Source organism: Triturus cristatus, chromosome 2_2 (assembly GCF_964204655.1).
Source record: "Triturus cristatus chromosome 2_2, aTriCri1.1, whole genome shotgun sequence".
Taxonomy (NCBI): Eukaryota; Metazoa; Chordata; class Amphibia; order Caudata; family Salamandridae; genus Triturus; species Triturus cristatus.
In genome coordinates this window covers 336068998-336086838 of record NC_140582.1, presented here as the reverse complement: position 1 = coordinate 336086838, position 17841 = coordinate 336068998, and the positions used below count along the sequence as shown (strand labels likewise).

At 49.8% G+C, this 17841-nt stretch overlaps 1 protein-coding gene across 1 annotated transcript; it reads left to right on the top strand.

The window, feature by feature from the left end:
- Positions 1–8848: 8848 nt before the first annotated feature.
- On the top strand, positions 8849–15232 carry LOC146862246 (cis-aconitate decarboxylase-like). Its single transcript, XM_085643249.1, has 6 exons — positions 8849–9120; positions 10812–10866; positions 11341–11528; positions 12595–12687; positions 12984–13189; positions 13682–15232. Exons 1-6 carry the CDS (start codon positions 9100–9102, stop codon positions 14601–14603), a joined length of 1485 nt encoding a protein of 494 aa, XP_085499375.1. The 5' UTR covers positions 8849–9099; the 3' UTR covers positions 14604–15232.
- Positions 15233–17841: the final 2609 nt, after the last annotated feature.

The window sequence follows — 17841 nt, the reverse complement described above, 5'->3', positions numbered from 1 at the left end:
GAGGGTCAGTTATGACTAGCAGACCCCTAGCACTCTGAGTGCACCCCAGCCTAGCTGAGCATCAGCGTTTATCCCTAGTAGGCCCGAGTTTTGAGCACAACTCTCTGGGTGCTGAGCAGCACCACAGAATGCCTGGCATATTGGGCACCATGAGAGTATTCCAGTTGTTAAGGTCCAAGTACCCTCTCACTGGGTAAATAATGCCCCTTTCGTTTATATTCGAGGTAGGACGTGGCTCGGGGGTAGTCCCCTGACCCTGAACAGGTCAGAGCCTGCCTAGGTGAATGCTGGCTCAGCCCCCCATGTGGTGTATCAGAGGACCGAGACCCATCTGACAAAGGAGTGTGTGGAAGCCTGGTAAACAGAGTGCTTCAACACCCCCCAGAACCAGTTTAGGCTGGTTCCCCCAAACCCTGTGCCGGGGGCAGACAAAGGGTAAACACTGTGTAAATATTGGGGCTGTTGCGCCATGAAGGTGTGCTTCCTTGTGCTACTTGGGGACTTGCTGCTGCTGGGCCCCAGGAGGAACCACCACGAGGGACTGCCTCCCTGCTGGAGGGCCCTGTGAGCTGGCCTTTTTGGGCCCAGCCTTTTCCCTTAAACATTTGGGGGCTTAGCACCTCGTGAGAGCTGCAACGCTCTTCTTGGTTCGCCCAGGACAGGAGAAACATCGCTGGGCTGCGTCGTATTCCAAGGGAATCCCGATGTGGGGATTACACCGCATTGCCAGAGGACAACGGGAGCCTACCCCGCATTGTGATGGAAGCGGGAGCCCACCCTGCATTGCGATGATCCAAGAAGTAAGGCGGGAGCCCACCCCACATTTTTGTGCTCCTGTTAGCGGGAGCCCACCCAGCATTTGTGTGTACTTAAAGGCGGGAGCCTACACCGCACTTTTGAGCCGGAGAGGAGAAGCACGGCCGGCCAGGAAGACAGGCAAAGATTGCCTGGTTGTGAGCGGGGCCTAGAGGCCAGAAATCAGAAGGAGACTACGCTTCTAATCAGAGCGGCCCATGCCAGAGCCGGAAGACAGGCGGTGGAAGCCAGACTGTGGGCGGGAGCCTACCCCGCAGTGGTGAGTCTTCTAGAAGGGGACCGGAGCCTCGTGGGCTCCATATCGAAGTCCTGGGGGGAGGAGATAGGAGGGGTCAGGGAAGGTCCCGTGAGTGGGGGACCTACCGAGGCACATTGTCGGTGCCTGGAGCAGACGCCGATCTGCCCCGGTGAGTGGGGCTGGTGTTGTGCATCAGTGTTGGTGCCGAGGGAGTGCACCAGACGGAGCCCAGTGAACGGGGTCTCACGGCACAGTTAGTGCCAGTGCTGTGGTTTCTCCAGCTGCACTGCAAGAGAGAGCGGCAGCTGCAACGTGGGGCCATTTCTTTTTAGATGAGGAGCAAGGGGTGATGTACATCCCACACTCCAGTGCATGGTGCACATTGTCTTTGCTGCGTTGGCAGCCAAAGGGCCAGTGGAAGGCCCCAGTTAGAGCCCTGACTTTGGAGGACAAAGGGCCTTTGAGCCCCACCGAAGGCCAGTTGTGGCCGGGGGTCAGTGTTGGTAGGGCGCAAGGCCCTAATGTGATACCTATTGCATAATCTGTTTATGCCTACAGAGATTGCATAATGTATTTATGCTTATGGTGTTTGTGCATAATGTGTCTTATGCCTAAGGTGATGGAGGCATAATGCGTTTATGTTGCTAATGCTAATGCTGAGTAGAGTATTTTGCCAGTATTTACTGGTTGTGTTATATTTGCTACTTGTGCTGTGTGATGGTTCTGACAGTGGCCCGGTTGGCCCTGTCATGTATATAATCCCCTGTAAATTATTGCCTGATGCCAGTTGGCGCAGTGTATATGTGTGATTATGATTCTAATGTGTTTTGGATAAAACAAAGGCTATTTTTTATATAACCTTGTGTGGAGTTTCTTTTGTAGTGTGCCTAGTGTGTCGCTGCTGTGTGTGTGTGTTGCGCAAACACTTTACACATTGCCTCTGATATAAGCCTGTCTGCTCGTGCCAAGCTACCAAGGGGGTGAGCAGGGGTTATCTACAGCGTATAACTCCCTTGCCCTGACTAGAGTGGTGGTTTCTGCCTGGCTGTGGCAGAAGCCCTAGCCAACCAGAAACCCAATTTCTAACAACAGCATTAACCCCAGTGACAGACATGTGCATAATTATATCTGATGCTCAGGGTTACTCCTTCATATTGATAAGTATCTACGTATGATAGAAGGCTGCATCATGACATGTTTATCAGTAGTTCTTGATTGCACACAGCTGGCATCCCCTTCACTGTGAGTCATTGGCATGGCAATTATGCTTTACATGCAGGGTCGATGTAGGTTAACGGAATAGTAAAGTGTATTTCATACTCTTGGGCATCATGGCATTAGCAACATGAGGATCAGATATTACTAGGAGACCCCGGGCACTCTGAGAGCGCCCCGGCCTAGCTGAGCATTGGAACTCATCCCTGGCAGACTTGTGCTTTGCACAGAACTTTTGCACCCCTGAGCAGATCCAGAGGTTGGTTGGCACATTGAGCATCATTTAATCATCATCCGAGCACTGTGGGTAAATCTCTGGCACTCTGAGAAAGTCTCTGCCTTTCTCAGTATTGGCTCTCCTCCCTGGCACAATCGTTCTTTGAACAGAGGTGACAGAGCTGGGCTCCATCAGTGGCATATTGGCACACTGAGTGCCATAGTACCAACATGTGGGCACTTTTATCAGACACCTAGCACCATGACCAGGCCTCTGGAACTCCGAGAAAGCCTCATTCTATCTGAGCATCAGCGCTCATCCCTGGCAGGCTTGTGTTTAATCAGAACTCCTCACAACTGAGAAGCACCCCAGCCGGCTGGCATATTGGGCACCGCTGGCGTCTGTTTTTGCTTGTTTTGTCTAGCATTTGTGCTTGTTTGAACTGCATTTTCCTCCCGTGTTAGCAGTTTTTGTCTGACTTTTGTGCCTGTATTTTTTTTAGTCAGTTTCAGCCCTTTGCGTTCTCCTGCCTGTCTGCCCGCCTACCTCGCCGCCCTCCGCCTTCCCTCCCCGCTCCCCGCTTCCCGCCACCACCGCTGACCACGCCCCTTTTTCCTTTCTGTTCCCTCCCCGCTCCCGCCTCCCAGCTGCCCCGCCCACCCGCGCACTTGGCCTTATATGGCGACCGTGCGACGCAGGTGAGTGTGACCCACTTGTGGGACACCCCCGCGCCGCACGGCCACCAGCTGCTGTGTGTGCCCCCTCGCCTTGCCCTCTGCCTCGCTGCCTGCCTCGCTGCCGGCTGACGCCGCTGGCGTCTGTTTTTGCTTGTTTTGTCTAGCATTTGTGCTTGTTTGAACTGCATTTTCCTCCCGTGTTAGCAGTTTTTGTCTGACTTTTGTGCCTGTATTTTTTTTAGTCAGTTTCAGCCCTTTGCGTTCTCCTGCCTGTCTGCCCGCCTACCTCGCCGCCCTCCGCCTTCCCTCCCCGCTCCCCGCTTCCCGCCACCACCGCTGACCACGCCCCTTTTTCCTTTCTGTTCCCTCCCCGCTCCCGCCTCCCAGCTGCCCCGCCCACCCGCGCACTTCGCCTTATATGGCGACCGTGCGAACGCGCAGCGGTCACGCGCAGCGGTCACGCGCAGCGGGCGCGCCGAAGGCGCGCCAAAGGTAAGCCCGTCTGCGCCCGTCCGCGACCGGACCGCGCCCAGCGCCAGGACCCCTGGCCAACGAAGATCCCGACCGACCCGCCTGACGTACTCCGCCGCCACCCTCACCGCTCTCAACACCAGCCGACTCCCAGAATGCCATCAAGCCACTCCACGACGTACCCACGGACCTTTCAGCTGCCACGCCTGCAAGTACACCTGCATCCGGTCCAGCCTCGCACCAGCACCCACCAAGTCGAACACCAGCAGCACCCACCTCAAGTGCATCCTGCTCAACACCCGCTCCGTCCACAGACACGCCATCGAACTCTGGAACCTTCTAGACGCCACAGCCCCTGACGTCGCCTTCCTCACGGAGACCTGGATGAACGCCTCTTCAGCTCCCGACATCGCCATCGCTATCCCAGAGGGCTACAAGGTCGTCCGGAGGGACCGAAACGCCAACCAGATGGGAGGAGGCATCGCCATCGTCCACAGGAACACCATCCGTCTCACGACCAGCACCGACAACACCCTGACCACCGCCGAACACCTGCATTTCCAGATCCACACCAACCCGAACACCACCCTCAGAGGCACCCTGATCTACCGACCCCCTGGACCACGCACACAATTCAGCGAGGACATCGCCGACTTCGTCAGCCCGCATGCCCTCCCCTCCGCCGACTACATCCTCCTGGGAGACCTCAACTTCCATCTGGAGAACAACAACGACCGCAACACCAGCACCCTGCTCGACAACCTCGCCAACCTGGGACTCAAGCAACTGGTGTCCACCCCCACCCACCTCGCCGGACACACACTCGACGCAGTCTTCTCATCCAGCACAGACATAGACTTCAGCCACGCCACAGAGCTTCAATGGACGGACCACAGCTGCGTCCACTTCACCTTCAAGAGAACGACGACCCACCAACACCAGCAACAGGCAGCCCGCAGAAGCTGGAACAAGATCACAGCAGACCAGCTCGCCACCTCCCTGAACCAGCACCCTCCTGCCAGCTCAGCGAACCCCAGCCAAGCCGCCGACAACCTCACAAAGTGGATCAGCAACTGCGCGGACGAACTCGCCCCACTGAGGACCCCGCCTAGCAGACCCGGCAGCAAGAAGGCCCCATGGTTCACAGACGAACTCAAGAGCTCCAAGAAGAACTGCCGAGCCCTCGAGAAAGTCTGGAGAAGGGAACCGACACCGGACAACAGGACCTCCTTCAAACTTGCCACCCGGAAACACCACCAGCTGATCCGCGCCGCCAAGAAAACAGCATTCAAAGACCGGTTGGACAACAACGCACACAACTGCAAGGAACTCTTCAACATCGTGAAAGAGCTTTCCAACCCCAGCGCAGGAAACAACGACATCACCCCATCGCAAGACCTCTGCAACTCCCTCGCTTCATACTTCCACAACAAGATCGCGGACATACATAACAGCTTCAACAACCAACCAACGCACACCATGACCGAACAACCACCCCCCACCACCACCCTCCACGCCTGGACCCCGATCAGCACCGAAGACACCATCCGCACGATGAGCTCCATCCACTCCGGATCACCGACCGACCCCTGCCCTCACCACGTCTTCAACAAGGCCGACGCTGTCATCGCACCCCACCTGCGAGACATCATCAACACTTCCTTCGACACCACCATCTTCCCTGAGAGCTGGAAGCACGCCGAACTCAGCGCCCTACTAAAGAAACCTACAGCGGACCCCACCGACCTCAAGAATTACCGCCCCATCTCGCTCCTCCCGTTTCCAGCCAAAGTCATCGAGAAGACCGTCAACAAGCAGATGGCCGCCTTCCTCGAGACGAACGGATCCCTCGACCCCTCACAGTCCGGCTTCCGAGCCAATCACAGCACCGAGACCGCCCTCATCGCCGCCACCGATGACATCCGAGCCCTGATGGACAATGGAGAAACAGCGGCCCTCATCCTCCTAGACCTCTCTGCGGCATTCGACACGGTCTGCCACCGCACCCTAGTACGGCGCCTCAGCAACATCGGAATCCAGGACAAGGCGCTGGACTGGATCATCTCCTTCCTCGACGGAAGAACACAGAGAGTCCGCCTACCACCGTACAAGTCAGAGGCCTCCGAAGTCACCTGCGGCGTCCCTCAAGGATCATCTCTGAGCCCCACCCTCTTCAACGTCTACATGAGCCCCCTCGCGGCCATCGTACGCAAACACAACCTCAGCATAATCTCCTACGCCGACGACACCCAACTGATCCTCTCCCTGACCAACGACCCCGCCGCCGCCAGATCCAACCTGCACGAAGAGATGAAAGAGGTAGCCGAGTGGATGACGACCAGCCGCCTGAAACTGAACTCGGACAAGACGGAGGTCCTCATCCTGGGCTCCTCACCCTCCGCCTGGGACGACTCCTGGTGGCCTCCCGCCCTGGGCACCGCACCCAAACCGACAGACCATGCACGCAACCTGGGCTTCCTCCTGGACACCTCCCTCTCCATGACCAGGCAAGTCAACAACGTCTCCTCGGCGTGCTTCAACATCCTACGCATGCTACGGAAGATCTTCTTGTGGATCCCCACCGAGACCAGGAAGACCGTCACCCAGGCCCTCGTCACCAGCCGACTGGACTACGGCAACGCCCTCTACGCCGGTACCACCGCCAAGCTCCAGAAGAGACTCCAGCGGATCCAGAACGCCTCAGCCAGACTCATCCTCGACATCCCACGAACCAGCCACATCTCCGGACATCTAAGAGACCTTCACTGGCTCCCCGTCAACAAAAGAATCACCTTCCGCCTCCTCACCCACGCACACAAAGCCCTACACGACCAAGGCCCGAGCTACCTCAACAGCCGAGTCAACTTCTACGCTCCCAAACGCCACCTCCGATCAGCCAACCACGCCCTCGCCGCCGTCCCCCGCATCCGAAGAGCGACTACAGGAGGAAGGTCCTTCTCCTACCTGGCCGCCAAGACCTGGAACTCCCTCCCGACCGACCTGCGCCTGACCCAAGACCACCTCTCCTTCAGGAAGAAGCTGAAGACCTGGCTGTTCGAGCAGTAGCGGCACCCCCCCCCCTCACCCCCCCCCCCAGCGCCTTGAGACCCTACGGGTATGTAGCGCGCTCTACAAGTGTCACTGATTGATTGATTGATTGATATTACCAACACTAAGGGCTATATAACTGGGAGCACGTTGGAATATTTGAGAAACACTTAGATTTATGTTGGCGGAAGCCTGGCATGTGACGGCAGTGCCCAGGCATATAACAGACTAACTTCTGATAGAAAGTTTTAAAGGAGGATTAACCGGCAGAGGATCAGTAATGGGCATTCAGAATTGCCGTCATTTTCCAATGGGTTTTCAATGGATATTTTCCAGCGAACACTTCATATCAGATAGTTTTTGCTTCTCCAGTGATGCAAACAAATTTGCCTGTTGTGTGTCCAGGGTTTTTAAATCATAGTTCTGACTCATTTATTTTTCAACAGTCTTCTGCCAGGGAAACCCCGTCTTCCTCAAAATCATAGTTGTGTGGTAGAGACTTGTAAAGCTAGACCCATAATTGGCCGTAGACACAAGGACCGGATCACGGTGATCTTCAAGTCACTCCATTGGCTCCTGGTCAAAGAGAGATCCCAATTTGATACCCTTCGTCCTGTCCGTATATCTGTCCATGGACAGGCTCCCAGCTACACAACCAAAGTCTCCTGAGTAGACACCTGAGATCTACTAACCAGAAGAGTCCGACCACCCGCTCTCCCAAGAATTGTTGTCTACCACCCCCTCCAACCATCTCTCCCCCATTCTGTTTACCTTTCATCTCACAGCGCCTTGACGCAGCATTAATGGGCTATGTGTAGCTGCTCAAAACTCTAAATAACTGCATTAGGTGCTCAGTAATGTGACCTGTTCAAGCGTCTGCTGACCAGTTGTACCGCTTGTTGGAGTGTGTGTGTGGGGGGGGGGGGTTGTGGTGCAGCAGCCCCTGCTCTGAAGTCTCTGCTGTCAATGAATCCCAGACAGTCTCTCTTTAGACCGGGGTGTTGTCACTTGTGGTTCCAGTTCCTTCACAGACCTGTGGAACCAGCTCTGTGGGAGAGAGGGAGGAGCTGGTATGATGAAATGTGTCCTACACAAGGACACCCCTGAGAGGTGTTTATTGTCTGTAACTTCCGGGATTTCCTAACTTCGTAAACAGAGATAGTGAGTGGAGTCCCCTGCACGGCTCAGGGCAGGCGCTACTTGGAGACAACGCCCGCCTCCAGCCCCCCACAAAGAGTTGGAACTTCCTGTTCGGATTTTCAAGGTTATTATAGGGAATTAAAGTAGGATGTTCATCTCCCAAACTGCTACCCTTCCGTTTCTGAGATATGACGTCATAGGTTTCTAATGAGAAATGATTTCCTTTGACTGTTTAAAGTCTATTGTTATTAAGAATACATTCCAACCATGGAAAGCACAGAGGAAATATCGTTTTTTTGTTATTCCTTATAAAAAGTATGTATGATTCCCTTAAATTATGAGCGTGAGGCTTGCGAGAATTATTTGAAGTGGGTTCGAATGTGTGAATGTGACTGTTCTTTTGTAAACTTAAATCTCAGGTATATTCTTAGAGAGATGCTTAGAATTGTAGGCACCGAGTCATATAGAGACAGAGATTAAAGAAATGCGTACAAACACATACGCACTCACGTGGATAAATGACAAATGTAAATAAAATTATTAAACGGGTGTTCGCATGAACTGTTTACTATGTTGGATTCAAATGTGTGAATGTAAATATTTTATTGTAAATACAAATGGATGTCATTAAATTCACACATGCGCAGATGTATAGGCATGCAGGGAAAGATACAGCTATGCCTCGAGACCCTCACTGGTGTTTTGCCGCGCTTTACAAATCCCTTAAATTGATCTGCGCGCGCTCACAAACACTCTTAATATCACGGTTACTAGTATGATCACAGTTCCTCCTCCATTTTAGGAAACCAAGTGAGGGCGACACTGACACTTTGGATCAGCCGGGGGTGTCTTCCTTGGATTTTCCACGGGACCCTCTCTTTGTGGTCTTTTTTTTCTACGGTGGTTTAGGAATTTCCCAGATGTCTCCCTGGCCTTTCCCAGAGATTGACACCTGGCTCTGGTCACACCTGCCCCTTTTAGTGACGTCACTCCACACAGGGATCCCCTGCGGGGATCTCAAGCGCCTCTTCAGCCTATTTAACCTCTGTCAGGAGAGACACAGCATCAGCCAACACCAGGAGCTCACCTGCCCCTGCCTGTCAGCACCAGAGAGAGCGAGGCAGAGCGAAGGACTGTCCCAGGACAGAGACAAAAGAGACCCCTCTCAGGTCGACGGAGATAGACCGGGGCACAGGAGGTCTATTTCGAAAGACAGGAACTGATTGCACAGACAGGGAAAGCTTCTCCCAGGACAGAGGCAGACACCAGTGCGGAACATGCTTCAATGCGCCTTCCAGGTGAGACCCTGCTACAGGCATCAGTTTTTGGCCCCTCTAATGGCTGGATTTGTATATTTTTCGTCTGCTTGGGGGGCATACTTTATTTCCCTTCTCTACTTAGGTTGGGTGAAAGCATTTCTCTCGATCTCGCTATTCATGTATTGTTTTCATAGAGGGATATCTTTTAATATACAACAGACGGTGCATTCACTTATTAGATAATGTCTAATGTGGCTATGTTACTGCCTTCATTTGTTGATTCGTTTCTTTCATCTTGGCATTCTCATGCTTTTTATGTACTTTTTACATTCTCATACTTCTTAATAAGTTTTTTCGTTTTTGAATATATGTTTGTGAATAAAAGGAGGGCACCTTTTATTCTTACCTTGTGTTTTAATATAGCCAGGTCTGAGACCATTCGTCATGTGTTTCTGTGATGTTCATAATATGGACGTCTCTGTCTCCCGTGATCATTGCAGAGGCATCCTGGGTAGTTAAGGTCTGTTATAAGATGTTCACCAATTGGGGCTTTTATCATGCGGGACAATTCTCAGAAATGCGACAGTAATATTTAAAGCGCCTTCGGGTTTTGCTGCAGTTCTGTTGTTTGTAGCGCTGTCGCTGTTATCAAGCACAGCCCGTGAAGCACAAACTGCTCGTTAAAATGCAGTATTAGCAACAGCAGATTGCACTGAAAGGAGTTTGGGACTTTATTGTGAGTGTTTGTTTCCCAAAGTGGGTGTAATAATGCACAACGCACACCACGTAAACAGTGTTCGACAATAGCCAGAAGTTCTCGAGCCATCCCTGAAGGGGAATTGTTCAAACAACATTTTATTTTAGCCGATCAGAAAACTGTGCCCATATAGATACGGGGTCCCGGGTGGCATGCATGTGCCACTTGATACATAGTGCCTCGGTGGTGCACTGTGGCCCAAGAGACATTGTCTTTCTCGCATCTACGGCAGGAGCAAAATAAAGAGTTTCACTCTGTGCCAGCTGATATCATGCTTCACACTGCTTCTCTGCCAACATCCAATCAGAATGCTTGCACCAGAACAGAGACCACCTGTTGTATGTGGTACTAAACTGGCATAATTTCACAGTCTGCTGGCATCACAGGCCAAAAGACCAGCATCCTTAGACATAGTGCTGCGATTAGATGAGTGCCAGCTTAAGGTGCTGGCATAATATGGCACAATGGTTCCTGTAATGTCAGGGTACTTGCATCATATGTCAGTGTGCTGACTTCATATGCCAAGGTGCTGGCATCATTTATCAGAGTCCTCCCCGGGTGCTGCTCTGCTATTGGTCCCCCCCCTGTGATGGAGTGACTGTGGTGCCAGTGCTGCAGCTCATGTGCCAGTCTATGGCTGTTTATATACCATGCTCTTCCTGCTGATATGCCAGGCAATGTGCCATGCTGGGACAGCTCATGTTCCAACCTTGAATTGCTTATATGCCAGGCTGAGGCTGCCCATGGGCCAGGCTGAAGTTACTCCTTTGCCAGTCTTGGACTGCAGTTTGACAGATTGCACTTGCTAGCTGTGAAAACCCTAAAATCTCTCCTCTGTTATTTCCCCTTCTCTGTCATCTTCCCCTTCTCGACTCTGGTGCCTTGTGTTCTTCTCTTTTAGCCCTGTCCACTCCCTTCCACGTTCTTATACAATGACACAACTCGGCTAATATTGCTTTCTCCCTTCTTCCAGAAACCACGCGCCATCCTCAGGCTGTCCAGGCAGGTGCACACAGCGGCGGTGGAAGGTAAGTGTTTGGTGCATGCACTACAGTTGGTCTGAGGTCACGCTGATTCTTTTCTGCCCAGTTACTGGTTCTGATGTCCGATCCCCTGGTCTGAAACCGCTCTCTATATCTTGGTCCCAGTCACTGGTTCTGGTGTCACTCTCCCTGTTATGATGCCGCTTTGTATACCCTGGGCCCAGTTACTTGTTCTGATGCCACTCTCCTCGTGCCCGGACCGCTCTGTATCCCATGGGCCCAGTTACAGGTTCTGGTGTCACTCACCCTGACTTGGGTCCCTTATGCCAAGGTCCCAGTTTCTGCTTTTGGAGCTGCTAGCACTGGTTTGAGTTTGCTATCAGTTTAGAACTCCAAGAGCCCTGGGTAAAGATTATCCCATATAAACAACATCTGGTTCTGGTCCAGATCAGCTGGATTTGTGTCTTATGCCAACCCAGAATGCTTATAGTTCTGATCGTCTCTCTTCTCTTTATTCAGTGCTGGAGGGGAGCCCCCGGGAGAAGGCGGTCACTAGCAGCTTTGCTTCCTTCATACATGGAGTCCAGGGAGATCACCTGTCCCAAACTGTGCGGCACCGAAGCAAGCGTATGATCCTGGACAGCATCGGCGTTGGACTGGTGGGAAGCACGACCCATGTGTTCAACATCGCCCTGGGATACTGCCAGGTAAGAGGAGACATTGAACACACTAAACATCATACCATGCGAAATACAACAATTAAAAACCCTTTTGTGGCCAAGAGTGTGACTGTATCCCCGTGATCCTGCCATGTAAAAGGCTACAGGCACCACAAAATGGAACACACCGAAGAACACTAATGTAAAATCCATCCATTAAAGCTCTCTATTCGAGCAATGGACACCACCTCCCTTTGATCCAGCCTGAGACATGGGCCAAAGCAAGCCCACCATTTGCAACCCAGCAATTAAAAACCTACTATGCCATAATTTCCTTGAAGCCTTATGAGTTAAAAGCAGACAGTTTCTGAGCCAAAAAGCACACCAAGGATTACACGTCCATTAAAACCCTGTACATCAGCAGAGTGCACCATCACCCAGGAGTCATGTCGGTCAAGGTGAGGCTGGTAGCAAAATGAACAACACATCTTGTAACACACAAGCATTTAAACACCCTGCATTGACCCAGAAAGTTACCATATCTTTGAACTACTCAGAGAGAAAAGGAGGCATTGACTTAAAACCACGTCTCAGGATTCAAACCGTCCCTTAATCAAAACCCCTTTGAGACTATCGCTGTTCAGTATCACCATGAGAATTTATCTGGTTATCCGAATCTTGGATCTTACCAAGCAACACACCATGAACCCCTCACCCATTAAATAACCCTCTAGAACAACAGTGTGACCATCTCACTGGAATAACAGATAAGAGAGAAAGACAAAGTCACAAAGTCCACTATTATTTACTCATGCACCATGAAATACTCATCCACTAATCACACCCCAGGCTGCCTTCAGATGTTAAGTCGTTAACTATGGACTATGGTACCTAAATAAACATTGCAACGTCTGATTCACTGTACAACTGTCCTTCAGAAACAATACATCTACTCACAGAGACTCCTGCATTTCTTCTAAGACACACCACAATGTATGAGGTTGAATCATCCTGTGTTTAGAGTTAAATAACCCACATTCCCACAAGCTCTGTTGTTCCACCACTAGGTGTCTAGGTACACTGTCGATTTCTAACTTAATTCTTTCTCCAACAGGACATGTACTCCTTGTCTGCCATCAGCTCTGTGTACGGAAGGAAAGGATTGAGACTCCCACCTACGCTGGCTGCATATGTCAATGGAGTAGCGGTAAGGATTTTGAAAGCTGCCAATCACTTTATCAATCAATCATAGACTTAGAGCGATGAGTTTGTGAGAATTTTACTTAAATGCTGTCTCCGCCAATGTAAAATCCTGTCTGTTTCCACTTCTGTAAAGAGTCTGTATTGGGAAATGGCACAGTCGGTCAACCAAATCTTAGAATATGAATCCTACACTTTTGTAAATTGTTTCCATAGGTCGATGACACAATCTCTCTGCTTAACATCACATCCTGACCTACCCTTCTTTAAAGACCTTCTAATCCTCTACTCCTCTTCTAACAGAGTCACTCCATGGACTTCGATGACACTTGGCACCCTGCCACTCACCCGTCAGGTGCTGTGCTGCCGGCTCTAATGGCTGCCACACAGATGTTGCCCGTGGGTTTCCGACCCAGTGGCTCAGACTTTCTGTTGGCATTCAACGTGGGCATCGAGGTGCAAGGAAGACTCATGCGTTTCTCCAATGAAGCCAGCAATATTCCTAAAAGGTTTGTATGATAAGCACAAAGGGCAGAAATATCCTATGGCCACCAAATGATGCCCATAGGGGGCTCCAGTATCTCCCGAGCGTGGTTATGATGCTGAAAGAGGGTAGAAATATTCCATGTTTTATATGTGAGATCCATAGAGAGAGGGAATGTTATGATGCATGTCTGACGGGGGCAAAGGGCAGAAATATCTGCAAGAGGAATCTGTGATACAAACAAAATCATGTATGTTGATAGCACACAGTACAATGTAAACATGGTAACATTTATTTTTCTGTTCACTGTAACTAGATTATTTGTTTGTGTCTAATGCTTGATTAAATCCTAGCATTTTTTTCTCTGTTTCCTTGTACTGCATGATAGCATTACTGTCTGACATGCTTTAAATATATTTCCGTAATTCACACTTATTGTTAGCATTACCCCTCTTTTAAATCTGTTTTGGTATTATCATTATTCAATGTCTGACACAGACCTTTGTGTTTCCTTCAGGTTCCACCCTCCTTCAGTTGTTGGCACTATGGGCAGTGCTGCTGCTACAGCAAAACTCCTTTCATTGAATGCAGAACAATGTGCCCATGCTCTGGCAATTGCTGCCTCTCTGGCGGGAGCGCCTATGGCCAATGCTGCAACTCTTGCCAAGCCTCTCCATATTGGCAATGCGACCCGCTTTGGGATGGAAGCAGCACTTCTGGCTGCCCGTGGGATGGAAGCCAACCCACTTATCTTGGACGATGTGCCCGGCTGCTCTGGGTTCAGTGCTTTCTATGGTGACTACCAGCCTTCGTCGCTGGCAATGCCAGATCAAGATTACAGCTTTCTCTTGGAGAAGCAAGACATCGCCTTCAAGAGGTTCCCAGCTCACTTGGGCATGCACTGGGTGGCAGACGCTGCCATCTCAGTCAGAAACCGAGTCACCAATATAATGGGCTCCTTTAACCCTGCTTCCATCCGCACTGTTCTTCTGAGGGTCCCAGTCTCCAAGTATATCAACAGGCCCTTCCCAGAGTCTGAGCATGAGGCGCGACACTCCTTCCAGTTCAACGCCTGCACTGCCCTCCTCGATGGCGAGGTGGGCATTTCTTCCTTCAGTGAGGACAGCCTTAGGAGACCAGACCTCATCAACCTCTTGAAGAAGGTGGTAGTGGAGCACCCTGAAGACAATGTTGCTAACTTTGACAAGATGTACGGAGAAGTAGTGCTGCTCCTGGAGAGTGGAGAGATCGTGACCGGCAGATGTGACACCTTCTATGGACACTGGAGGAAGCCCCTCAGCCAAGAATCACTCCATGAGAAGTTCCTCTCCAATGCTACCCATGTGCTCCACCAAGACCAGGCACAAGCAATTATTGAGGTGGTGAAGGAGATAGAAAGCCTTACAGACTGTTCACAACTGGCATCCTCCCTGCAGTAAACAAGTTCAATCACAATTCATCCCTCTCGCAAAGTGGGAGTAAAACTTTAAATGAACCACCAGGTGCAATTATCTTTGCATTATCTAGTTTTACACAAGATTGAAAATCGACCCAAGGAGAGGGACGTTACTAATTCATTCTATAAAACGACGAGCGTCAATTATGTCCTCTCCTTTCATGAAAGGTGTTGTTATGTCTCACAGTACAGTGAGGTCCCCTTTTAACCTAATACAAATATAGAAGCATCTGGCTGGCCAGAAGCAATAAGATTACGTATCCTAGTAACTCATCAGTACTTTGTAAGGACTGTAAAATGCAATTTGTATTGTTATTTATTATTTGTTTATTTATTGTTTAAAAAAATGTGACCTCCATCTCACTGAAATACCACTTCTTTTTCCAACTAAGTGATTCACCCCTAGTGGCCAAAGATAGGACGAGCTGGATCTTCAATATTGCTCTTGTACAGAATTCTCCCTGTGCCGCACTCTCTTATGTGTACTTTTCTAAAAACACTGGACAAAATAGGTCACTGCAAGGACTTTCTATTTCAATCTCTCATGTTCGTCAGTGAAACGTATTTTGTGCTTTCTGTGGTTATTTAATTTTTAATAAAGTCAATAAATTTATTGTACAGCGATTGTAATTTTTGATGTGTAAAGCTGCTGACATTTTAAGATGCTACCTTACAAGGTGGCCACGGCTTGGTGACAGTGAGACTTGATTCTCTCACACACGGACGTTACATATGAAACTCTCCTTTTCAGCTGTTGCTCAACATGCTAGCCCTCCTACTAGAGTTTCACAGCCATCCCTGTTTTTAGAAACTTTCCTTGGAAGCTCAACTACTCATATAACAGCTGGAATATACATATCTGAACAAGTACCAAAGATTGATCCAATCATGGCACACATTTTAAATGTTAACATATTTCGGCTGTTGCCATACAGTTTGCACCACTGTGGAAGTTCTGGTGCAATGTGTGTTGGAAAGTGGAGCATACTGTTAATCAAACATGTGGGAAATACACAGAAAATTATACAGTTTGCCAACCTATTCTGTGAGCCACTCCACTCAATACTGAATAGTGAATACTGAAATATTTATAAAGCGCTCGAATGCCGAGGCGTCTTGGCGCTGAGATAACGTAGAGAATTGTGAGAGTGGATCATTAATGAGGAGAGAAAAGCCAGGTTTTTAGTGCTTTCCTAAAACATTGTTTAGATTTTTGTGAGCGTAAGTGGGAGGGCAGAGAGTTCCACAATCTGGAGGCCTGGTACGGGAAAGACCTGCCGCCCCATCGCATTCTTCTTATTCTTGGGTGGCATAATAGATCAAGGTTGGCTGACCTTAGAGCACGCGAGGGCACATAGCGAGGGAGAAGTTTAGACAAGTCATCAGGTCCGGTGCCATACAGAGATTTCTGGACCAGGCAAAGGGCCTTGAATTGTATTCTGGCTCTAACTGGGAGCCAGTGAAGTTCCCTAATAGCTTTTGACGTTGGATGACGATAGGGTAGATTGAGTAGAGCCCTAGCTGCTGCGTTTTGAATTGCCTGGAGTTTGTTAATTTGTTTTTCACCTGTGCCCAAGTAGAGTGCATTACAATAATCCACTCGGGACATTATCAGGGCAGCCATTACAGTCTTTTTTAGAGTTGGAGGGATGTAGGGTAGGATTTTATTAAGGACTTTAATGGTGTAGAAACAAGTGGAGGTGACTTGATTTATCTGTGTTTTACAGGAGAGATCTTTGTCCATCAAGAAACCAAGATTTTTGACTTTATCAACCGGATTAGGGCAGGGGCCTGCCTCCTGAGGCCACCATAGGTTGCTCCAGACAGGTGGTTTCTGACCGAATTCGATTATCTCGGTTTTGTCCGCGTTTAATTTAAAAAAATTACAGCTCATCCAGTTTTTAACATCCAGAAGGCAGTTTTTGAAGCGTTCTGCCGTAGCTTCGATGGACTGGGACACTGACACAATGATTTGAGTGTCGTCGGCATAAGAGACTAATTGAAGGCCATGAGATCGAATTAGGGCAGCCAGGGGAGTGACATACAGATTAAAAAGGGTGGGCGACAGTGCCGAGCCCTGAGGGACCCCACCTGGAAGAGAGCATTCATCAGAGTAAAGACCTTCCCAATGTACTTGTTGGATACGAGAGTCCAAGAAGGACGTTAACAGTGTAAGTGCCGTGCCCGTGAAGCCTAAAGTTTTTAGTCTGTTTAATAGGATGGAGTGGTTTACGGTATCGAATGCCGCCGTAAGATCCAGCAAGATCAAAGCCGTTCTGCCGCCCTCGTCCATTTCCTTTCGGATGTTTTCAGTGGCCATGATAAGAGCGGACTCTGTCGAGTGATATGGGCGGAAACCATGCTGAGAGGGATCCAGGAGTTTGTTTTGGTCCACATATCTCATCATTTCCTGGTTTATAGCTTTTTCGAGAATCTTAGCTGGCAGGGGAAGGCAGGAAATTGGGCGGTAGTTCTTTAGTACCGTTGGGTCTAAAGAGTCCTTTTTAAGGATCGGTCGGATACAAGCCTTTTTCCAGCAGCTGGGAAAGTCACCAGAGGAGATGATGTTATTGAGCAGCGGGGTCAGGCCAACCGCTACCGTTTGTGGGATCAAGTGTAGAATGCGTGGTGGACAAGGATCTAGAGGGGACCCCGACTTCATCAGAGCAATTAGGTCTGCCACCTGAGTCTCCTCCAACAGCGGAAAACAGGAATAGCCAGGCCCAAACGAGTGGGCAGTGTCGACATTGTCGTTGGGTATAGTCAATGCAGATGAACTCAAATCATCATAGACATTCTGAACCTTTTGCTGGAAGAAAGTTGCAATATTGGTCACGAGGTCCTGGTTAGGGGTGAAGACAGTATCGCGGGGGCTCTTGGTCAATTGAGTGACCGTTTTAAATAGTTCTCTAGTGGTGTTAGAGGCTGCCTGAATTTTATTTGTAAAATATAATGACTTGGCCTGAACTATTGCTGTCTTATACTCCTGTAGGGCTTTTGTGTATATTAATTTATTTAGGGCACTCAATCACACATACTGACCAATATCTAGAATCACCATAAAGTAAACCTACTGATGACAAAAAGAGGTGGGAGTTGGGGCTTTTTGATTCTCTCCTACATCCATTCGTGATGGGATTGCATTTTGTGCTGTATGTAATTTCAAATCTCTATTGAGCTTTGTCGGGAAAATATAGGCACAGTTTGCATGGTAAACTGAA